The 24,839-nt window shown below is 42.5% G+C and overlaps 1 protein-coding gene across 2 annotated transcripts; it reads right to left on the bottom strand.

The window, feature by feature from the left end:
- Positions 1-12,284: 12,284 nt before the first annotated feature.
- Positions 12,285-24,758, bottom strand: LOC136772032 (mucin-2). 2 transcript variants are annotated; one of them, XM_066724703.1, is made up of 6 exons: positions 23,777-24,758; positions 22,115-22,168; positions 14,028-19,454; positions 13,260-13,348; positions 12,644-12,750; positions 12,285-12,491 (listed from the first exon to the last, which is right to left on the bottom strand). In XM_066724703.1, the coding sequence occupies exons 2-6, from the start codon at positions 22,149-22,151 to the stop codon at positions 12,488-12,490; spliced, it is 5,664 nt and encodes a 1,887-aa protein (XP_066580800.1). In that variant the 5' UTR covers positions 22,152-22,168; positions 23,777-24,758; the 3' UTR covers positions 12,285-12,487. The 2 variants fall into 2 exon arrangements, with proteins under 2 accessions (XP_066580800.1, XP_066580802.1); XM_066724705.1 differs by lacking the exon at positions 23,777-24,758 and having other exon boundaries at positions 22,115-23,763.
- Positions 24,759-24,839: the final 81 nt, after the last annotated feature.

Here is a 24,839-nt window from a genome sequence, read left to right as displayed (position 1 = left end):
AAACTTACTGCTTCCCCCCTGCTTGTAGTTTCAGACACACGGTGCTTTCTGAGTTTGACTGTATTGCTTGTGGCTTTATATTCACAGTAAATGGATCATTACGGCCTTAAAAATAAATAAAGAAATAAGCCTACGAAGTATGGGCAGGGTGCTCCTCAGTAAAATGGGGGAATGATATTTTGGTCAAAACAGCTGGTCAGACTAGACAGCACTTAGCGACATGTTTTGGGCTGGGGCTGGGACTTGTTAGGTCATAACCAGGAGTGTGTATGTATGCGAATGATGTGTAGGTGTGTGTGCGTGTCTGTGGTTGTGTGGGTGCCAGGTATTTGCAAGAATACTTCCACAAATCAAAAATATACTATTGTGACTTAAATGTTTGTCATTTCCTTTCTTACTACTGTTCTTCTTTTTCCTGTTTTGTGTGTTTTAGTATACTTTTTCAGATGTATTGAAATCTTTCTCCATCTCATTACGTTATCTATATATGTCCATTTAAGCTTATCTTTCTATACTATTTTCCCTTTCTGTGTGTACTTATTTTATTCACATTCTCTTTGTTCTTTTTTCATATTTCCACCTCTCTCTTGTTATTTGTACTTTCTTGCTGTTTATTTCCTTTCCAGCCACGGCCTCGGCCTCCACTCTGATCTCAATCTTTAAAGGATTGCGGAAAAAAACGAAGAAAAGTGAGTTAATAATAAACCATGTGATGCCTTCCCTCACAATCGCTCGCACTGGAGAGGGAAAGCGTGTAGCAACAACCGAGAACAAGGCTGACTGTATTATCTTGGTTGGATTTCTTGTTTCTTGTTTACATCCCTACATACCTAGTTTCTCTCAGGATCCACCTTCTTTCCCCTCTTTTTTTTCTTGTTATTATTGCTTTCTCTCTTCCTCCTTCATCTTTTCTTCTTTTGTAGTCTGTCTATAAAAGTTGGAACTAAATTACATAATGATAGGGTAACGCAATCATAATATCAAGTTCATGGCAGAGATTCTTGTTTTAATTACAGTTCGACTATCATGATCCATTTCATTATTATGATCAATACTATTATCACGATCAATATTGTAGTTATTGTTTTCGCTTTGGCATTGGCAACATCATCAGTGGCAGTTCAGGAATTGTAATGTATTTAGACATTTCCTCTAGATTATGATAATAATAATAATAATAATACAATTAATAATGTTCCCCTAAACTGAGGTTGTCATCTACAGTTCTTTGTTAATAGCTTGTTTATTACACGTCCAAATGATGAAATTCACAACAGTTTGATGTAAAGTGTGTCAATCTGTCAGTCTGAGTAGGCCACAGTTTGCATATTGTGTTAAAGACATTCTCCGTCTCTCTCTCTTTCCCTCCATTGGGTGTTTTTGGATACGGCTATCCGGGACTGCCCCCAACTATTTTGGGATCCCCCCTCCCCCCGCATTCCTCCTCCTCCTGAATTCCTCTCCTGTCTGCTCTCTGTGGGATCTCTCGCTCTTTTGCTCATAAGGTCACGAAAGCACCCCAGTCCACAGCACAGATATTAATGTTGTTGCTGCTGCTGGTTATTACTGTGTGGCACATTTATTAAAAACACATTACAGAAGGTAGGTCCTGTAACAATGGGGCCTTGTTTGTATTTCAGTAGAAAAGTGCTCTTACATTATCGCTGTAACAAAAGGGTGGCAGTACAGCACACTAGCTCTGGTACAGCAGGGGGCTTTTGTAAAAGTACCCTGCTACCACAGGGAGCTGCAGTGCAAGTACATCTCTGCATATTATTCTTGCAAACACAGGGGGCTGCAGTGAACGTACAGCAGGTATCTTTACAAATTACACTCACTAAAAAGTTGGAAATGGTTCAAAACCATGAACTGAATGAAAGAATGAAAGTACCCGACCACAGACTCATCTGGAGACCCACTGAACTTCAACAATTTACAAGCTGGCTTCAGAATGTCATATCAGTGTTTATGTGTGTGGGGGCTAAATGTGACACAGTGAAATATTCCACAGTGGTTCAAAAAGCACAAACACACTATAACAAAGTAACAGATATAAACAGGTGCTTTCCCTGTCCTGGTCCTGGAGACCCCCCTCTGTTATCTACCCAACCATTATACATCTGAGACCTTGACCAATGAGGCTCATAATTCCCTGTGAGACCTTGACCCATTAGCCTCATGTTTACCCCTTCATGCAGCTGTGTGGTTTATGAGCTGTTTAATGCTTACCTCTCAGCTCCCTCTCTGGCCCAGTTTTTCAAAACTTTTCTGATAGGAATTCAGTGATCAGATTGGATTAAATTGGAGAATTGGGTATTTGGGTATTGATATTCATAATCCAATCCTATCTTTAAGTAAGCTTAAATATTTGTGTGTTTTTCAAAACTCAAAGGGTGAGATTATCCTGATTTTCAGCATCAAAAATATAATAATCTTGATCCCACTGGAAGGGTGGATTCAGGGTGGATTTAGACATATTGTGATGTAACTAAAGTAGAGAAACTGGGAAAAGATATACATCTTGAATATGTTATGCAATGTATTTAATGTATTTCAAAAAATTAGAAAGGCATGCAATAAGTATACCAATGATTAACTTCATGCATGATTTAGATTTGGTCGGGAGGACATTGAGTTCATTACAAACAGGCACGTGCACAGCCTTGGCTGAAACAAACGAAGGGGCACTCTGGTCTGTCTGCCCATCATCAGAGATCAGAAATCCTAGACCCCTTTGTCCTTTGAGCCCCACATCATGTCCATCATTAAATCTGCCTTTTTCACATCTGTATTATTTCCCGACTAAGACCGCCTCTGACAGATCCAGTAGCTGAGACCCTATACGTGCTTTTGTGTAATGGAGTCCTTTACGGGGTGTCTGGTAAAGCCCTGGATCGGTTCCAGTACCTCCAGAGCTGCCAGGGTCCTTACTCGCCCTAAGCCGTGGGAACACATCACTCCAACTCTATATCAACTTCACTGGCTCCCTGTAAAATTCTGCAAACACACCCTACCGCAGTCTCCGCTCTTCTGAGATTGGATTACTCAACATCGCCAAAAAAAGACTGCACTATGGGGGACAGGACTTTCATTGCCGCTGCCCCAAAACGTTGGAATTCTCTTCCCCCAGTGACCCGTAACTTCGATTCTATTGCCACCTTTAAAAGAAGATTGAAAACCAACCTGTTCAGTCAGGCTTTCCCCTCAGTTTATTCAGCGCTAGCTTAATCCAGTTATATTGGTTTTTATTCAATTTTTATTGTTTCATTTCCTTTTGTACAGTGTCCTTGGGTTTCTTAAAAGGCACTTTAAATTCTATGTATAAATAATCTGTGACTACAAAGGTGTACATTGTGTGCCAACAGCTGTAACTTGCCCAGAGTAATAGCGAGGTCATAATAAATAATACATCAATAATATTTGCAAATATAGGAGCTTATTTCATAACAAGGCTGTTCCCTGATTTAATCAAACTCTTCTTAGTCTTTTTTTCTTCTTCATATTACTATTATTATTATGGGAAAAGTTATTTAAGAAGGATTGTATTATACTGCAGAATAATGAAAGGAGTTGAACTAAGGCAGTACAATCTCAAGACAACACAATAATTATTGCGCAAGAATCACATCAATCAAGTGAGTTCAGTGCAGCAATGATTTCTCATTACTCTGCGGTAGTGAAGCAATGATTTCTCAGTACTCTGCAGTAGTTTTGTTTTTGGCTCGCTGGCACTGAGACGTTTCTATCACCATCACTGATTGTACCATTTTTCAGTAAAATGTCCTCCCCTTTCTCTTCTCCCTCCCTCCCTTGCATTCCTCTTTATCTTGCCACCCTCCCTCACCGTGTGAACCCATCAACCTGAAAGTGTACATCTCTCTCTCTATCACTATCACTCCCTCCCTCTCTATCTTTCAGTCTCCTGTACTCTCCCACTCCCTCTCTCTTTCTCTCTCTCTATCTGTGACTTTGTGGCAGGGCTGATTTGAATATGGCTCTAATTTTAGCCCCGCTGTTTGTGTGTCAGTCTCTGTTTCCACTGTATGTCCCGGGCCAATTTAGACCTCAGCTCAGCACATAGTGAACACACTGTGCTAGTTTAGCAATGACTCACTGGAACTTTCTGAAACCCGCTGTGCCAATATGCTGGGATTTGAGACCAACTTACCTGCAGGGCACTTGCCAACTGGTTGGCTATGGGTGGGGTGATGTTTGCCAGTTTGAACAGTATTTTAATGAATGTTCCTCCTCCTTCCCCTTACAAAAGTGTGCCGTAGTCTACAAAGGGTAAGAGCACAGTCAAGCATAGGCAAGCAAAGTTAAATCATATTGTAGTCTTGCTGATCCCTCCCAGTGTTCCTGATTATATATATATCAGTGTACATCCCTGCACCTGAATTGCTATCATTAATGACTGTCTGTATAAACTGACTCCTCTGTCAATGGCGCTGATCTGTAAGTATTGCCATAGTTTCTGTCCTTCAGCCTCTCCTCAGCAGAACCGTGCACCGGGTTTTGAATGGGCTCTCGGTTCATTCTCCTCTGATCAGGACTGATGTTGTATAGTGTGTTTTTGTTGCTTAGGCTGTGCTGTGTGTTGACATGCATGTCTTGTGACCGCTGGAGTCATCCTGCATGAGGCCATGTGCAAGAAAATAAACAATAATGATATTGCAGCTGCTTCTGCTTATTTACCAGAGTTTATGTAGAAGGTTGGATACTACATTTCATATATATTATATATTCATACAGATACTAGTACCTTTGTTGTTGTCTTCTTCTATTACAACTATATGTCACCTGGACATCTACTAATAAATACACAACCAAATAAATGGATGAATGAATGAACGAATAAATGAAAACAAGGACAGACAGTCAGGCAGGCAGGCAGATACATATGGCGTGGCATGGCGTAGTCTGGGCCTGCTGAGATTAGGGGTTTGTAGGTACACCTGTGGAATGACAATATGAAACTACGACTGACACTGAGAGTACAGAGGGCATTTCAGTAACAAACACTGTGACTAGATAGAGAACACCTGGGATAACCGACACAATCAGCTGACAGAACGGAATGCCCCCCCCCCTCCCACCACCAGAACCACATTGTTTAAGATGTGCAGAAAGCAACAGCGCAGTCCTGAGGAAACTGCATCTGAAGCTTTGAATGGATAATACTGGAGGAAGAGAGCGGAATAGGGGGAGAGCAAGAGGGGGCAGGAGAGAGAAAATGAGAGATGGAGAGAGAGGGATTCGGGGAAGTAATAGAGAGAGCCGGGGGGGAGTAGTTTCCATTGGCCTGAACAGCTGACAAATTGAAAAAGAAATGCTTGTGTACCACAAAATCAGTGTGGGTATTTTTGTGTGCCCCCCTGAGTACAGTTACCCCTGATATAGACCGTGGTGAAGCAAAGAACATGTATGCATTAACCATTGCAAAAAGCATGAGAAAAGGTCGAAGTATAGTACAGTTTCATAAGAGGTGCTGCTCTTACATGAGTTCTTCTGTTCTCCCTGATAAAAACTCTTTGCTAAACCTTAATTGCTAATAGCTTGGTTAGTATACAGCAATGAACTGCCATCTCTGTTTGCTTTATAGCTCTTAATAGTGCTTTAATTAATACTTAATTATACAGTCAATGAAGTGGCTGTCAATGAAGTTATCAATGATATTCAAATACAAACACATTACATTCCACACACCATAGTTTAATAGATAGATAGACAGATAGAAATGATGGGTGGATGTGCTCAATGTGCTGAGTGGGTACATGGATATGTATATATATAGTTCCTACAATGTGCTGTGTGGGTCTGCACAGAGGAAGGCACGGAGACGGTGAACGAAACAGTGGGAGGCACTGCACAGATCTCATTGCAATCTGCAGTCCACAGAGCTGAACCTGTCATCGTGGCATTTCAGGAACCACAATGGGGTGCAGATAAACATCTTAGTGAGGACAGTGGAGGACCTGTGATTCGACTGTATATGAATGATGAAGAGAGAGAGGGGAGGTGGCGAGAGCTGGGGTGGGGGGGTTACGAACGGAAAAGAGGGAGGGATCAGGGAGAAGATGTTGTCCGCATGTGCGTCAGAGACGGTGTGTGTGTGCGTGTGCGGGGGGGGTTCTGATCAATGTCGTCAGTGTGTTTGTTTGCGGTGTACAGAGGACATGTCTATGCCTATAGGAGAGGGGGAAAAAAAAAGGCAGGTGAAAAGAAAAAGAAGATGTCTTCTGAAGAACACAGTCCGCAACTACTCCACTGCCCAATAACACTCCTGTGAGCTCGGGGTCTGTAGAGGATAGGACACCATCAAAGAGCATGGTCTTGTTCCCCCACACTGGCTCTGCTGAGATCCCCTTTGATGTGTTGGTTCGGCAGGTGTACACACAGTTGGCTCACCTGTAAATGTGTGGCGTCTCCAGCCCTGGTCCTGGTGAGAGACAGTGTTTTTTCTGCATTTCTATTCAACTGTTCTCCTTAGTCAGTGTTCATACCCTCACCCTCTGAAGGTCAACCTCGCAATCCCCACTGTCTCCCTTCCTCCCCTTCTCTCTCTCTCTCTCTCTCTCTCTCTCTCTCAACAGTGTCGCCCTACTTCCTCCCTCTCTGACCACTTCCCCCAAATCCTCCCCGCTCTCCACCGCTCTTTCTCTCTCAACACTGTCACCCTACTTCCTCCCTCTCTGACCACTTCCCCCCAGCGCCCCTCTCTCTCTCTGTCTGTCTTCTACTATCATCACCTTTCATATAAATGTATATGAAAGGTCAGAGACATATACATATCTATCTCAACTCAATCCTTTCCCTTCTCTCTCTCTCTCTCTCTCTTTGCCCCCCCCCCGCCATTCTCTTTTAGCCTTTCACAGGAAGTCCCCCAGTTGCCAGGGTGATTGTGGTTATAGCTCTTATTTTGTGTCAATGAAAGTATACTGCCCGATTACAGTTTCTATCTCTCTCTCTCGATGTATTTTTTTTCTCCTGTGGTACAAAGTGCTTGGTTTGCCTTTTCTCCTTACAGATGAGTTGTGACAGCATGTGTCAGACTTTTCTTTTTTATGTATGTATGCCCATCATTAACAGGGTACAGTGAGGGAAAAAAGTATTTGATCCCCTGCTGATTTTGTACGTTTGCCCACTGACAAAGAAATGATCAGTCTATAATTTTAATGGTAGGTGTATTTTAACAGTGAGAGACAGAATAACAGCAAAACAATCCAGAAAAACACATTAAAAAAAAGTTATAAATTGATTTGCATGTTAATGAGGGAAATAAGTATTTGACCCCTTCGACTTAGTACTTGGTGGCAAAACCCTTGTTGGCAATCACAGAGGTCAGACGTTTCTTGTAGTTGGCCACCAGGTCATTAAGGTTTCGAGGCTGACGTTTGGCAACTCGAACCTTCAGCTCCCTCCACAGATTTTCTATGGGATTAAGGTCTGGAGACTGGCTAGGCCACTCCAGGACCTTAATGTGCTTCTTCTTGAGCCACTCCTTTGTTGCCTTGGCTGTGTGTTTTGGGTCATTGTCATGCTGGAATACCCATCCACGACCCATTTTCAATGCCCTGGCTGAGGGAAGGAGGTTCTCACCCAAGATTTGACGGTACATGGCCCCGTCCATCATCAATTGGATGCGGTGCAGTTGTCCTGTCCCCTTAGCAGAAAAACACCCCCCACACCTCCATGTTTGACGGTGGGGATGGTGTTCTTGGGGTCATAGGCAGCATTCCTCCTCCTCCAAACATAGCGAGTTGAGTTGATGCCAAAGAGCTTGATTTTGGTCTCATCTGACCACAACACTTTCACCCAGTTCTCCTCTGAATCATTCAGATGTTCATTGGCAAACTTCAGACGGGCCTGTACATGTGCTTTCTTGAGCAGGGGGACCTTGCGTGTGCTGCAGGATTTCAGTCCTTCATGGCGTAGTGTGTTACCAATTGTTTTCTTGGTGACTATGGTCCCAGCTGCCTTGAGATCATTAACAAGATCCTCCCGTGTAGTTCTGGGCTGATTCTTCACCGTTCTCATGATCATTGAAACTCCACGAGGTGAGATCTTGCATGGAGCCCCAGACCGAGGGAGACTGACAGTTATTTTGTGTTTCTTCCATTTGCGAATAATCGCACCAACTGTTGTCACCTTCTCACCAAGCTGCTTGGCGATGGTCTTGTAGCCCATTCCAGCCTTGTGTAGGTCTACAATCTTGTCCCTGACATCCTTGGACAGCTCTTTGGTCTTGGCCATGGTGGAGAGTTTGGAATCTGATTGATTGATTGCTTCTGTGGACAGGTGTCTTTTATACAGGTAACGAGCTGAGATTAGGAGCTCTCCCTTTAAGAGAGTGCTCCTAATCTCAGCTCGTTACCTGTATAAAAGACACCTGGGAGCCAGAAATCTTGCTGATTGATAGGGGATCAAATACTTATTTCCCTCATTAACATGCAAATCAATTTATAACTTTTTTGAAACGCGTTTTTCTGGATTTTTTTGTTGTTATTCTGTCTCTCACTGTTAAAATACACCTACCATTAAAATTATAGACTGATCATTTCTTTGTCTGTGGGCAAACGTACAAAATCAGCAGAGGATCAAATACTTTTTTCCCTCACTGTACATTTCTATTAAATGTATATTGTTACTCACCTATCTGTTATTTATCTATTTAAACATGTTTGTCCTCTCCCCTTTTTTATGTATCTATGTGTATGTCTGCATGTGATTCCGCACATTAGCATGTGTGTGTAAATGTGTGTATGTTTAGATGTATAGATGTATCTTTGCTTATGCACTTGCATGGCTGATTTTCTTTATTCATTAATGCTGTATTTATTTCTTAGCTGACACCCTCTCTCATGCAAGGTGACTTACTGTTGTCCAAAATATGTGTACTTGTCTTTGATTTTGTGTTTTTGTATAGAGTGTATGGAATTTCTAAATATACGATTGTCTGTGCATTTGTACTTTTGTGTGTGTATGTGATTGTCTGACTCTGTTTGTCTGTGTGTCTGTGGTTGGGCTTGTTTACCAGTGTATCAACTCTTGTCTTGTTTGTCGATCTCTCTGACCTTTTATTTGCTGACTGTGGGGGTGGGTTCAGTGGATTTTCCACAGTGTCACTGGCAGTCCCGCTCCCCCGAACACTGAGCGGACACACACACACACACATACACTGCCAGCCTCCTCTTCCTCTCTCTCACTCACTATCAGTAGACCTGCATACTCCCCATTGCACTGGCTATGGAGAACACGTGTATGGTGATTTGATACACTTGTAACATATATTAAGTAAGTATTTTTCATTGCAACACGTCCTGCCTGAATCAATGCAAAGGTGTGGTATTGTTACAGTGTTGCTGAGTGGCTGAATTGAGCCCTGTAGGCTCTGGAGAGTGCTGTCACCTTGTCAGGCTTCCTTCAAAAACCATCCCTGGGACAATAGATACTGCCCTGACTGAAAAATATTACACTTCATCAATGCCACATTAATGCTAAATAATAATAATAATAATAATAATAATAATAATAATAATAATGTCAATTGTTAATCCTTTTTTAAGTAGAAATACACTACATATTAACAAAAGCACAGATTATTAATTTGTAGAGGCCCAGCCTCCCTCTGTCAGTCCCGGACTGTCCTGTGAGAGGTGCGGCGCTGTGAGAAATGGCCATGGCCAGAACTTTTCAAGTGGGGCGGCCAGGACGGGACAATGATTTCTCATGGGGTGTGAAGAGTCGAAGATATCTGGAGAGAGATATATGTTTCCAGTCAAAGGTTTTTAATACATGCAGCTGCAAGGAAGAGGTTCAAGAGGCGATCTCAAGAACAGTCTTAGAGAAGTTACAAACTACAGGCACTTTTATGCAGACCAGACAGGAGAGAAAGATAACAGGACCCACATGTCCACATGGAGTGCAAGTTCGGTTTCGTTAGGAAAACCCATATATGGTTAAACCGGGGAAAATTAAAGCATACGTAATGTTTAATATAACGGGGGTTTGTACGATGTATCAAGCCCAAATTGCTGGAGAAAACTGGTTCTTATCAGACTCTGTTCCTCTGGGTTTCAGGGTTGAACTATAGCACAGTACCATAGCACAGTGAGACAGTGACCTTGTTCACACAAACACACAGGGAGAGAAATGCAGTTCTTCAGGGTGGCCAATCTTTTTGGCTAGATCGGATAGTTCGCTTGTGGAAATGACATCTTACACATCACTGTTATGTGTCTTTGAAGTTAGAAATTACGAATTACGTTGTGGTTAAGCAGTATTGGGCCTTCATTTTGACTAGGGTAAGGTAAGGTAAGGGTAAGTTGTCAGGGAAAGCATTAGCAGAACATTATGTCATTTTCATTTTCAAGACAATCTGATCTATCCATGACCATGGCCAATGATACAAATCACAGAATGCTGCTTTTTAGTGGTTTTCCTTTGAAATCACTCATTGTCAGCAATTCCCTGCTTGTGAATCAAAGCTATTGTTTCTAGGCCAAGCAAAGAGTACACTTAAACTGGGCTAGTATGCAATACCCACAATGCTTAGCTTTGAACCTTTATTAGCTAGCCATCTGTCAGCTTACAGCTGCAAGTCCAGTGAAATTATTAAATATTTATTTTACAATATAATTGTGACAGTTTCAGTGATAAAATATGGGGTGGCCAGTGGGATGGCCAAGCACTTTTCAGGGGTGGCCATGGTCACCCTGGGCTACCCCTGTTGCACTGTCCTTGCTGTTTAGGGGTTAATGGGGTGTTGTGAACAAAGTAAATAAAGCTTTATTTTAATTGTATTAATTTAGTTTAAAAAATCGAACATAGTGCCCTCGAAAATAGCACAATTCGCATCAAAATATTTTGAGATGTAGGAAACAATGAAAGAATCCAGAATTATCATTATACTATGTGAAATTAAATATTTAGTTGTCTTTGCTGACACCTAATGGTCATTATTTGTATCATATTATTAGATGCACATTGTAACATAATGGACCGAATCAGAATCTACAGATTTACTGTATATTAGTATCATTAATAGTAGTTAAGCCTGCGCAACTGTAACGGGCCGAGTGTTATAACCACGTATTAGTGATACATTCAACCGTAAAGTTCAGGCAAACTGCCCCTTAGTTGCAGTTAACAGGAATAACACAAAATAGTGTTCAAATTGCTACATTTAAAATTCAGCAATCTCTGGTGGCAACATTATTTTTTGTTTGTTGTTTTTCCATTTGCTGGTTATATAGGTATTACCCAAACAGCAAAATAAGTTGGCCCAATGTTGGTTTATGGTTGGCTTGGTTATCAAGTGTTCAATTGGCACGCTAACCATGGGTGAATGTTGGCCCAACCTAAAATTGCTGTCTGGGTATTGTTATTATTATTAGTGTTATAATAATAATTATTATTTAAATCATTATTATTAATGTTGCTGTTATAAATGGTAGGCTACTATTATTACTATTAAAAGTACTATTATATTTGTATGTATGTAAGGAGACTTCCCTACCCAAGGCAACTTAGTTATCCCCCCGAAAATAAATAAATACATAAATATGTAATTTTTAACTTGTAAATTGTACTATGCTTTGATCTGCGTTGCACTGGTCACAGTGCTTTTCCAGATGCCAGACATTAACCGGAAATTGTTTTATAGCAGATACACAGTCTCCACCTTTTTAATGAATCAATTATAGTCAATTAATCTGCCTTTTGAATTCATTCAGACATTTTTTCCAATGGTCATTTGACCTTTATAATTCACATTTTAAAATATTAACCATTTACTACTCAAGGGGATTTGTGTTATGTATGCTAACACTTTTTCTGTTGAAAAGCTAGAAATAATATTAAACAACCAGTATCTGTGAATAGTATCTACATATTATGGATACTATTACATCAACATCTGCATTTTAGATGCATACTGGTAAGTTTTTATTCCACACAAACTTAAAAACAGACTATTAACAGTTTCTAAATTTTTAGAGAAATGCAGACAGTCTCACATTCATCACAGTTTATATGCCTCGGAGAACTAGTGCTAGTCAATGCTAAGGTGTATTCAAAGTTGTAACTAATCATAATATATTTTTACAAATACTGAAATTACTCTATAAGTTTTTAAAAATTGAAATACATTTTTAAAGGTAATTATTAAATGCATATTACACAATGTAATAGAGGAAAAATGTGGTAGAATACATAATCCCAATCCCCTAAAATAGAAACATTATAAGGTAAAATGAATGAAAAATTATTATTTAAAGCAGGTGCTCTGAAATCTTTAATATTTTATTAAAATATATTGCAATTTGAAGTGTAGCTTAAATGTAAGGATGCTTCATAGTGCTATACAACTGACTGACACCAAAAGGAAGCTCCCAGTGTTGTATTGAGAAGTACAGTCTCCCAAACCTCCCAGAGCAATGCCAGAGACTGCTGTCAGACTGGAGCTGAGTGTCCTCTGGAGCCAGAGTCACCTGTGAAGAAACCACAAACAGCAGAGCGAGACAATCACACCAGCCCTGGAGCTGCACTCTGCACACACAGTACAGATAGTGTAGACACTGCACTGATAGAGGCAGACAGGAACACTGCAGTGATTGTATGATAAGGGGTGCCACTGTCTCACCTCATCCCTCCTCCCTCCTCCTGGTGGAAAACCTGCCCGTCCGGCTGCTCTCTCCAGCGCAGTGTGGTGTCCTTCGGCAGACCCAGCTTGATCCATTCTCTCTTGATCTGAAAACACAGCAGCAGCACACTGACTGGAGCAGGACTGTGGCCAAGGGCATAGGCATAGGTTTAGGGGGTGAGAGTATTGAGAGAATGTTAAATTATCCCCCCCAGTAATGTGTACCAGTGGATGTGTATCACCTCCCCCCCACATATTCATAGCGTCCGTCCTCTAACAGTCAATATAAGCAATAGCAACCGATATCCCTTTAGTGTCCATTGTTACATATTGTAGTATTTGCCTGGTTTTCCAAGGTTTTATGGCAGGTAAAACTACAACAGCTTTATTAATTACTTAAACAGCGATACACACAGAGGATAGAGACTGAACACACAGCTCCCTCCTTCCACTTCCTCCTCCCTTTCATCCCCTCTCTGTGCCCCTCCCCACCGCACTGCCTTTCTGCTATTAACCCCTTATTGGGTGTGGTAGCATGTTACAACATGTTACATGTGAACACAAACATGGCATTACTACATGTAACACTGACACACATAAATGCAATACCACTTACTTGGTCCAAGGCCAGCTGTCTCATCGCAGATTCATCCCGAGCTGCAATCCTATCCACGTGGATTCTCACTCCTATTATCACGTTCCTGCCTGCAGTGGCGAGAGAAGAAAAGTAGAACCAGACCCTCAATATAGCAATACCAGCTCTCTCCTGACCACCCTGCTGAGGCAGCCAGGCTCTTTGACTTCAGATCTTGCCCCTTCTGAAAATCTTACTAATGGTGTTATAGTGTAACATGCATGGGATGTTTGGAATTGGTCATTGTTCCCGAACAGACCGAATCAAGGATCGTCATATGTGTGTAAACCCAGTCCTGTTCCATGTGGAAAGAAGCCAACTGTCTTATGCCATACAAGAAGGACATTTTGTTCTTGTTTGTTTTCAAGTATATACTAGTAAACATATAATTTAATAGTAATTTAATAAATATTTTCACGGGTTTACTGTGTGTAAATGCCAATCCTCTCTATATAATATAGTACACAATTTAAAATAATATGGAAAATACAAATGTTAATCGGTCAGTACCCTCAGTTGTCAATGCTGTAGTTGGCAATATCTTGGTGGTTGGATGCTTTGTGAAAGGGGCAGGTTAAGAATGTAAATGTACCACTTGAAGGGATATTAAATGTGGGGACCTTAGTAGCTGTTTCAGAGGTAGAGTCTGCTGTCGTTTCACTGGATTCATTATTCTCAGATCTTTGGGGGTGTAAGTAAATGCACGTGTAACAGTAGTCATGACAGTTGTGGGGTATTTAGTAGATGCACCTGTCTCATTGGTTGGGATGAGGGATGTTGAGGTCTGAGAAAATACTGTTGTCTCACTGGTAGGAATAGTGGATGTTGGGGTCCCAGAAGTTACTGTTGTCTCAGTAGTTGGGATAGTGGATGCTGGGGTCCCAGAAGTAGCTGTTGTCTCAGTGGTTGGGATAATGGATGCTGTGGTCCCAGAGGTTACTGATGTCTGAGTGGTAGGGATAGTGGATGTTGGGGTCTCAGCAGTTACTGTTGTCTGAGTGGTAGGGATAGTGTATGTTGGGGTCTCAGAAGTAATTGTTGTCTCAGTGGTTGGGATAGTGTATGTTGGGGTCTCAGCAGTTACTGTTGTCTGAGTGGTAGGGATAGTGGATGCTGGGGTCCCAGAAGTAACTGTTGTCTCAGTGGTTGGGATAGTGTATGTTGGGGTCTCTGAAGTTACTGATGTCTGAGTGGGAGGGATAGTGGATGCTGGTGTCCCAGAAGTAACTGTTGTCTCAGTGGTTGGGATAGTGGATGCCGGAGTTTCAGAGGTTACTGTTGTCTCAGTGTTTGGGATAATGGATGCTGTGGTCCCAGAGGTTACTGATGTCTGAGTGGGAGGGATAGTGAATGCTGTGGTCTCTGAAGTAACTGTTGTCTCAGTGGTTGGGATAGTGGATGCTGGAGTTTCAGAGGTTCCTGTTGTCTCAGTGGTTGGAAAAGTGGATTCTGGAGTTTCAGAGGCCACTGTTGTCTCAGTGGTTGGCATAATGGATATTGGTGTCCAAGAAGTTACTGTTTTCTCAGTGGTTGGGATAGTGTATGTTGGGGTCTCTGAAGTTACTGTTGTCTCAGTGGTTGGGATATTGGATGCTGGGGTCCCAGAAGTAACTGTTGTCTCAGTGGTTGGGATAGTGGATGTTGGGTTTTCAGAAGTTATTGTTGTCTCAGTGGTTGGGATAGTGGATGTTGGGTTTTCAGAAGTAACTGTTGTCTCAGTGGTTGGGATAGTGGATGTTGGGTTTTCAGAAGTAACTGTTGTCTCAGTGGTTGGGATAGTGGATGCTGGAGTGGATGCTGGGGTCTCAGAAGATACCATTGTCTCAGTAGTTGGGATAGTGTATGTTGGGGTCTCAGAGGTTACTGATGTCTGAGTGGGAGGGATAGTGGATGCTGGGGTCCCAGAAGTAACTGTTGTCTCAGTGGTTGGGATAGTGGATGCCGGAGTTTCAGAGGTTACTGTTGTCTCAGTGTTTGGGATAATGGATGCTGTGGTCCCAGAGGTTACTGATGTCTGAGTGGGAGGGATAGTGAATGCTGTGGTCTCTGAAGTTACTGTTGTCTCAGTGGTTGGGATAGTGGATGTTGGCTTTTCAGAAGTTACTGTTGTCTCAGTGGTTGGGATAGTGGATGCCGGAGTTTCAGAGGTTACTGTTGTCTCAGTGTTTGGGATAATGGATGCTGTGGTCCCAGAGGTTACTGATGTCTGAGTGGGAGGGATAGTGAATGCTGTGGTCTCTGAAGTTACTGTTGTCTCAGTGGTTGGGATAGTGGATGCTGGAGTTTCAGAGGTTCCTGTTGTCTCAGTGGTTGGAAAAGTGGATTCTGGAGTTTCAGAGGCCACTGTTGTCTCAGTGGTTGGCATAATGGATATTGGTGTCCAAGAAGTTACTGTTTTCTCAGTGGTTGGGATAGTGTATGTTGGGGTCTCTGAAGTTACTGTTGTCTCAGTGGTTGGGATATTGGATGCTGGGGTCCCAGAAGTAACTGTTGTCTCAGTGGTTGGGATAGTGGATGCTGGAGTGGATGCTGGGGTCTCAGAAGTAACTGTTGTCTCAGTGGTTGGGATATTGGATGCTGGGGTCCCAGAAGTTACTGTTGTCTCAGTGGTTGGGATAGTGGATGCTGGAGTGGATGCTGGGGTCTCAGAAGATACCATTGTCTCAGTAGTTGGGATAGTGTATGTTGGGGTCTCAGAGGTTACTGATGTCTGAGTGGGAGGGATAGTGGATGCTGGGGTCCCAGAAGTAACTGTTGTCTCAGTGGTTGGGATAGTGGATGCTGTGGTCCCAGAGGTTACTGTTGTCTCAGTGGTTGGGATAGTGGATGTTGTGGTCCCAGAAGTAATTGTTGTCCCAGTGGTAGGGATAGTGTATGTTGGGGTCTCTGAAGTTACTGTTGTCTCAGTGGTTGGGATATTAGATGCTGGGGTCCCAGAAGTAACTTTTGTCTCAGTGGTTGGGATAGTGGATGTTGGGTTTTCAGAAGTTACTGTTGTCTCAGTGGTTGGGATAGTGGATGCTGGAGTGGATGCTGGGGTCTCAGAAGATACCATTGTCTCAGTAGTTGGGATAGTGTATGTTGGGGTCTCAGAGGTTACTGATGTCTGAGTGGGAGGGATAGTGGATGCTGGGGTCCCAGAAGTAACTGTTGTCTCAGAGGTTGGGATAGTGGATGTTGTGGTCCCAGAAGTAATTGTTGTCCCAGTGGTAGGGATAGTGTATGTTGGGGTCTCTGAAGTTACTGTTGTCTCAGTGGTTGGGATAATGGATGCTGTGGTCCCAGAGGTTACTTGTGTCTGAGTGGGAGGGATAGTGTATGTTGGGTTTTCAGAAGTTACTGTTGTCTCAGTGGTTGGGATAGTGGATGCCGGAGTTTCAGAGGTTACTGTTGTCTCAGTGTTTGGGATAATGGATGCTGTGGTCCCAGAGGTTACTGATGTCTGAGTGGGAGGGATAGTGAAAGCTGGGGTCTCTGAAGTAACTGTTGTCTCAGTGGTTGGGATAGTGGATGCTGGAGTTTCAGAGGTTCCTGTTGTCTCAGTGGTTGGAAAAGTGGATTCTGGAGTTTCAGAGGCCACTGTTGTCTCAGTGGTTGGCATAATGGATATTGGTGTCCAAGAAGTTACTGTTTTCTCAGTGGTTGGGATAGTGGATGCTGGAGTTTCAGAGGATACTGTTGTCTCAGTGGTTGGGATAATGGATGTTGGCTTTTCAGAAGTTACTGTTGTCTCAGTGGTTGGGATAGTGGATGCTGGAGTTTCAGAGGATACTGTTGTCTCAGTGGTTGGGATAATGGATGTTGGCTTTTCAGAAGTTACTGTTGTCTCAGTGGTTGGGATAGTGGATGCTGGAGTTTCAGTGGTTACTGTTGTCTCAGTGGTTGGGATAATGGATGTTGTGGTCCCAGAGGTTACTGATGTCTGTGTGGGAGGGATAGTGGATGTTGTGGTCCCAGAGGTTACTGATATCTGAGTGGGAGGGATAGTGGATGCTGGGGTCCCAGAAGTAACTGTTGTCTCAGTGGTTGGGATAGTGGATGCTGGAGTGGATGCTGGGGTCTCAGAAGATACCATTGTCTCAGTAGTTGGGATAGTGTATGTTGGGGTCTCAGAGGTTACTGATGTCTGAGTGGGAGGGATAGTGGATGCTGGGGTCCCAGAAGTAACTGTTGTCTCAGTGGTTGGGATAGTGGATGCTGTGGTCCCAGAGGTTACTGTTGTCTCAGAGGTTGGGATAGTGGATGTTGTGGTCCCAGAAGTAATTGTTGTCACAGTGGTAGGGATAGTGTATGTTGGGGTCTCTGAAGTTACTGTTGTCTCAGTGGTTGGGATAATGGATGCTGTGGTCCCAGAGGTTACTTGTGTCTGAGTGGGAGGGATAGTGTATGTTGGGTTTTCAGAAGTTACTGTTGTCTCAGTGGTTGGGATAGTGGATGCCGGAGTTTCAGAGGTTACTGTTGTCTCAGTGTTTGGGATAATGGATGCTGTGGTCCCAGAGGTTACTGATGTCTGAGTGGGAGGGATAGTGAATGCTGGGGTCTCTGAAGTTACTGTTGTCTCAGTGGTTGGGATATTGGATGCTGGGGTCCCAGAAGTAACTGTTGTCTCAGTGGTTGGGATAGTGGATGCTGGAGTGGATGCTGGGGTCTCAGAAGATACCATTGTCTCAGTAGTTGGGATAGTGTATGTTGGGGTCTCAGAGGTTACTGATGTCTGAGTGGGAGGGATAGTGGATGCTGGGGTCCCAGAAGTAACTGTTGTCTCAGTGGTTGGGATAGTGGATGTTGGGTTTTCAGAAGTTACTGTTGTCTCAGTGGTTGGGATAGTGGATGCTGGAGTGGATGCTGGGGTCTCAGAAGATACCATTGTCTCAGTAGTTGGGATAGTGTATGTTGGGGTCCCAGAAGTAACTGTTGTCTCAGAGGTTGGGATAGTGGATGTTGTGGTCCCAGAAGTAATTGTTGTCCCAGTGGTAGGGATAGTGTATGTTGGGGTCTCTGAAGTTACTGTTGTCTCAGTGGTTGGGATAATGGATGCTGTGGTCCCAGAGGTTACTTGTGTCTGAGTGGGAGGGATAGTGGATGCCGGAGTTTCAGAGGTTACTGTTGTCTCAGTGTTTGGGATAATGGATGCTGTGGTCCCAGAGGTTACTGATGTCTGAGTGGGAGGGATAGTGAATGCTGGGGTCTCTGAAGTAACTGTTGTCTCAGTGGTTGGGATAGTGGATGCTGGAGTTTCAGAGGTTCCTGTTGTCTCAGTGGTTGGAAAAGTGGATTCTGGAGTTTCAGAGGCCACTGTTGTCTCAGTGGTTGGCATAATGGATATTGGTGTCCAAGAAGTTACTGTTTTCTCAGTGGTTGGGATAGTGGATGCTGGAGTTTCAGAGGATACTGTTGTCTCAGTGGTTGGGATAATGGATGTTGGCTTTTCAGAAGTTACTGTTGTCTCAGTGGTTGGGATAGTGGATGCTGGAGTTTCAGAGGATACTGTTGTCTCAGTAGTAGGGATAATGAATTTTGGGGTGTCAAAAGTAACTGTTGTCTCAGTGGTTGGGATAGTGGGTACTGGAGTTTCAGAGGTTACTGCTGTCTCAGTGGTTGGGATAATGGATGTTGTGGTCCCAGAGGTTACTGATATCTGAGTGGGAGGGATAGTGGATGCTGGGGTCCCAGAAGTAACTGTTGTCTCAGTGGTTGGGATAGTGGATGCTGGAGTGGATGCTGGGGTCTCTGAAGTTACTGTTGTCTCAGTGGTTGGGATAGTGAATTTTGGGGTGTCAGAAGTTACTGTTGTCTCAGTGTTTGGGATAATGGATGTTGTGGTCCCAGAGGTTACTGATGTCTGAGTGGGAGGGATAGTGGACGCTGGGGTCCCAGAAGTAGCCGTTGTCTCAGTGGTTGGGATAGTGGATGCTGGAGTGGATGCTGGGGTCTCAGAAGATACCATTGTCTCAGTAGTTGGGATAGTGAATTTTGGGGTCTCTGAAGTTACTGTTGTCTCAGTGGTTGGGATAGTGGATGCTGGAGTTTCAGAAGTTACTGTTGGCTGAGTTGTTGGGATGGTGGATTTTGGGGTCCGAGACGTTACTGTTGTCTCAGTGGTTGACATAGTAGATGTTGGTGCCCAAGAAGTTACCGTTGTCTCAGTGGTTGATATAGTGTCCATTGGGCTTGTCCCTGTAGCAACAAAGGGGGAAAACATAAGTAGTCTGAATATTAGCAAATGTATTAGACATACAATACATTTTATATTTTACCGGTCGAAAGAAAACAAATCTGGTGGGGGGATACTTGGTCTGAGTAGGAATACAAAATCTCAGAAAATATTGACAATTATGACATATTCTGGAACTACACAGTCTACTGATCAAAACAAGACCATCCACGTTTTGGTAGAAGCAACACACACCCAACATGTCAAGGTGGCAATCTCTGTTTACAGTGTACTAATACACAACGATTTTACATAATTGGATCTGAACTTCTCTGTGTTTGATAGAACATCAAATAATAATTGTTAGGTTGTTCTAAAACTAAACAAGAATATTTGCAAACAAATCCGATCAAAACTGAGTGATCTGTGACCGTCATAAAAAATGGAAAGATTTAGGTGTTCTAAAACTTTTGATATATATATATATATATATATATATATATATATATCCATCCATCTTTGAAACCACATATCCTGGTGAGGGTCGCGGGGATGCCAGAGCCGATCCTGGCAGGCATAGGGCACAAGGCAGGAATACACCCAGGATGGGACGCCAGTCCATCACTGGGAAACACACACATACATACACAGACAGGGCAATTTTAGATAAGCCAATCAACCTAACCTGCATGTCTTTGGACGGTGGAAGGAAACCAGAGTGCCCGGAGAAAAACCACATGGACACGGGGAGAACATGAAAACTCCACACACCGAGCCAGGACTCGAACCCGGGACCCTGGAGCTACCCACTGTCACTGTGGAGGAGGATGGTTTTCAGTGCCTTGGCCCTGACTAATTCTCCTATCCTAAGCTAACCACCGTGCCACCATATATATATAAATATATCTCCTGTCAGTGGAGAATGATGTCTTGAGTGGACAGAATGTGAGTCTAGTCCAGGAGGAGGTCAGGTGAACTCACAATCATAGCAAAAGAAAGGGAGACTGTGATTGCAGTCCACATCCTCCCATTTTCCCTTCTGTTGTGGGACCTGCTGGCCCCATAGCAGTACGTCAGTGTCATGCAAAGACACTGAAGTGCACTCCTCTATGCCATTCATGTTGTCTGGTTGCAATGTTTTCCAGTTGTAGAATGAGCAGTTTCTCTGGTCTGACCACTTCCAACTGCCCTTGAACAGACCGATCCACACGTTGTTACCAGAAGCCGTTTTCTGCACTTCCTCGTTCTCGCTCTGGTGCCTGATGCTGACCAGGTCTGTGTGTTTCTCTTGGCAGTATCTTTGTGCGTCACTCCAGCTCTTGTTTTCCCTTATCAGCACATATCTCTGTGTGGGGTCACTGGTCTCTGTAAAGACAATGCCTAGTTGTTGAAGATAGTGCAATGTTTACTGTGGCACAATCTTGGTTACCTAAGATTTCTGTGGCATGATTTAAATTATTGCAGAATGCATTGCATGTCCACTGCAGAATGAAATACACATGTTTAAGGATGTGTCTCTGTGTCTTATTACTGGTATATGTAATAAAGAAGATCAGTCATAGCAGATCATGCAGTGTCTACTGGAGTAAATCAATAGTTTATTGATAAGACTATACATGTATTTTTATTTTTGAAGCTGAAAAACAAACCTTACTTTGATAACAAATGAAGTACTTCTTCCCGGAGCACTGGAAATCATTCCATGTACCAGAAGGGTTCATTTCGATACAGTACTCTGCACCATAAAAGTTGTCTGGTTGTCCTGATCTCCAATTGTAATACTCCACATTATAGTAGTCATTTTGCTTTAGAGACCAGTTCCAATTGCTGATGCCATTGTACAGTCCTATCCATGCTTGGAGTTTATCAGTCCTGCCTGCACTGTTTAGCAGCCTGTCCAGTTCTTCTGCATTGTCAATGGAGGCCAGGTCAGTGTGTTTCTCTCTGCAGTATTGTTGTGCGTCACTCCAGCCCAGAGGTGTGTTCACTAAGACATACTGACGAGCGAGACATGAGGAGAGACTGCAGAGCCCTGGAAACACACAACACAACACACACAGACTGTCACTCAGAGCAGAGGCACACAGGGGCCCAGCAGCTGTGGGGCCAGCATGGGCTGACAGTGGGTTTGGTTGGCTGTGAGCTCGTGTAAATAGGTACGCAAAGATAGGAATTTGGATTTGTGGTCAACAGCAGGTGCCACACTGACAGTAGAGATTCATAGATTATGTGGTTAATTAAAGCTGATTGTCTTGCTTCATATTTGAGAAACTGTCCAGACAACACTGTCCTGCAGCTGTTTGCATTTGCCCTACACATTTCACAGACTGTACTCTAATGACACATCTCAATTTCCAATGTCTATGTAGACAGACAAAGTGTCAAAAGTAACCTATCATAGGCCTTGGAATGCAAAATACACAAAGAAAATGAACAGAGCATTGAATAGGGGGTCTAAGACAGAAATGGTCTTCTTGTGTTCATTCTGTCAGTTGTATTTGGGCTCATAAGATTATATATGTTTAAATGTTACATTTGTGAAGTTAATGAGCGCAGTAGACAGTGACTAGAACCCTCTAGAACCCCCAAATGCTAAAATCAATTTATACAGACAAACTTTAGAACCACCGTGGCAGACATCTTGACTGCTTTCACTTTTAAAATTTGAATAACTGACACTGACCTGAGAACAGCAGGATGAGAGATACTCTCCGCTCCATGACTGTGGCCCGTCAGTCTGCAACCACACAGAGACACGGGTCAATACTCACTGTCTCTGTGAAGGAGGATGGTTTTCAGTGCCTTGGCCCTGACTTTTCTCCTCTCCTTCTGTATTTGATATCATACCTACTTAAGACATAACTTAACAGGTGAATTGCAGTTTTTTTCTTCATGAGAACAAGATTACCTCTTAAAATGGATTTGAATGTTTGATACCACTAAAAGACAATATAATTACTACAAAGGAAAAATAAAACATACATTGATACAAAAATAAAATGTTTCTTTTATCTGAGATGTACTAATCCCTAACATTCTCAATTGAAATCTCAATGTATATCACAAAAGAAGTTTCTTGCTCCACTATTACAAACCAATGATGAACAAACACAACTTTGCAACTTGTACTGAGAAGAATTTGAACAAGTATTTGGAATAGTGGATGTTGGGGTTGCAGAAGTAGCTGTTGTTTCAGTAGATAGTTATATGTAATAGTATTGTATAGCAAACTGATCACAATTGTGTGTGTTTATAAATGATGCTTAAGATTTGTGTTGCTTGTTCTACCTGAGCTGTTAATAACTTTTTTTTATTATTGAACCAACATACACACACGTCCTGTCTTGTGTCGGTTTTGGCAAACTACAGAACCCTGACATACAGCTCTCATACCCTCTCCCTCTTTCTCCCTCTCTCTCATATAGATATAATGAAAGAAATCAAAATTAGGAGTAAAATGGGAGGGACATCTCCCCATTTGCCTGAAAAGTATTTGATCAATGCCTCCTACTAGTTCTCACTTATAACCCTGAAACCTGGTCACTAAACATGAAAATGTTACAGCAACTATAACAGACATAAAGAAACATGGACAAATGTAAGATTGGAATAACAGGAAAAGACATGTATGGATCCAATATCAAACAAAAATATGAGAGATTGCTGAAATAGTGAGAATATTAAAATGGCAATGGGCCGGACACATAGCAAGACTAACAGATCAAAGAAGGACAAAGGAAGCTATTGAATGGATCCCAAGAGATTAAAAAATACCTAGACAATGACCACATCAAAGATGGGAAGAGGAATAATAAACCTTTAAGCATGACGTGGAAAAGAGAAGCTATGGAACGAAATAGGTGGAGACATCTTGGGGAAGCCTTCATCTAGCAGTTGATCAATATAGGCTGATGATCATATATAGTTGTTCACATCATTCATTTGAAACAATGGTATGTATGGAATCATTTAGTTTAATATTATTTTAGCTCCACTTAACAGAGTTAAAATAGAGTCTCTTGGATGTAAGCCTATATTATGCCAGTCCATGGAAACTGAATGCCTCACCAAATAACATTGTTTAAAATGAAGTGACTACAACTGTATAGCTGTCAGCTGTCTGTTGCCTGTGGTAAGCTGTTTGCCCATTAACAAGGGATCCAGTAAAATGACACCAGTAACACAGTAGAGGAACATGGTGTATCTAAAGTGGTTCAAGTCTTCCCTGAGCACCGCCAGACAAAGTAATGCATCATAACAATAAAGACACACATTATTAACCAAAAGTGATTAAGATTGTTAAAATAAATATATAAATAAAACCATGCATACGTGACACAAGTACCTGATCCAAAGGTCACTTGAAGTAACTCCCTCTGTGTCAATGTCTGGGTGCTGTGGTCGTGTGTCTCTCTGCCTCCCAATCCTGTGTCACTGTGTGCCTGTCACTCTGTCACCGTCTTACTGAACTTTGTATTTCATCAATACTGTGACAGGGAAAATGCAAATGCATTTTCTTATAGCACCCCTCTGTAACAATGAACTCCTGTTCGTTCTCTGAGGCGAGGAACGATAGTTTACATAGATACACAGAGAAATGACTCATATTCCGGCATCGCACACCGTGCAACCGTCTCCCCACATCCTCGACGGAAGAGACAAAATAAATAAAGCCTTTCTACATCCTTTAAGCCAAGCTATCAACCCCTCTTCGGTGCTATTGCTCTCTCAGTCACAGAGAGAGAGAGAGTTAGACCATGTACAGTGATTTGTATAGTGTGCAAGGTTTTACATTCTATTGCAAAGACATACATGTTTAAAATCAAGAACATGTGCATTCAGATGTCTTATGATTCGATGCTGCATTTATATACATTGCTTAATCTTTTGGAAAGGAATTAGCATTACAATCCGTTTTAAAAAAATAAATAATTGTATAACCCTCTAGAAAACCAATAAGAAAATGTAAACATCGTATACAATAAAGTAAATGCGTTTTATTAGCGACTGCGTAAAGACTTATTGACACCCACCTACACACGTTTTACACTGCTTAGGACAGACTGCAACCTGTGCTGTGAATTAATCTAAAATCTAAGTATAAAATGTACAGTTGACAGGGTTTCTATTTAAATATAATATTATACTAGTATGCGTTGCACCTAAACGGGTTTCGTTTGTGTTGTTCCATCTTTTACCCAATCACATACAAGACCGAGACGCAGCGAGCTTTGATTGGTTCATGGCGACGTGCGTCTACCCAGGCAGTGACGTTGAAGGATAGAAAACGCCATGTGAAACTGCTTTTAGTGAACCGCCATCTTGGCTCCTCTTCCGTTGCAGGTTCCAATGCTAGCCAAAGCGCTGCGGTTTGAGCCTCAATGTCCGCAGTTTCCGAGTACCCTGCC

This window comes from Amia ocellicauda, chromosome 15 (genome assembly GCF_036373705.1).
Source record: "Amia ocellicauda isolate fAmiCal2 chromosome 15, fAmiCal2.hap1, whole genome shotgun sequence".
Classification (NCBI taxonomy): Eukaryota; Metazoa; Chordata; class Actinopteri; order Amiiformes; family Amiidae; genus Amia; species Amia ocellicauda.
Note: the sequence above shows the minus strand (reverse complement) of the source record. Positions and strands in the feature narration are given on the sequence as shown.

What these genes read in the sequence shown, in the direction of transcription:
- LOC136772032 (XM_066724703.1), bottom strand. Translation starts at nt 22,151, where the DNA reads ATGGAGCGGAGAGTATCTCTCATCCTGCTGTTCTCAG. An exon ending in CATCCCAACCAATGAGACAG is followed by an intron (nt 13,349 to 14,027) that starts GTGCATCTACTA and finishes TCGCCACTGCAG; the next exon opens with GCAGGAACGTGATAATAGGA. An exon ending in GACAGCTGGCCTTGGACCAA is followed by an intron (nt 12,751 to 13,259) that starts GTAAGTGGTATT and finishes CTGTGTTTTCAG; the next exon opens with ATCAAGAGAGAATGGATCAA.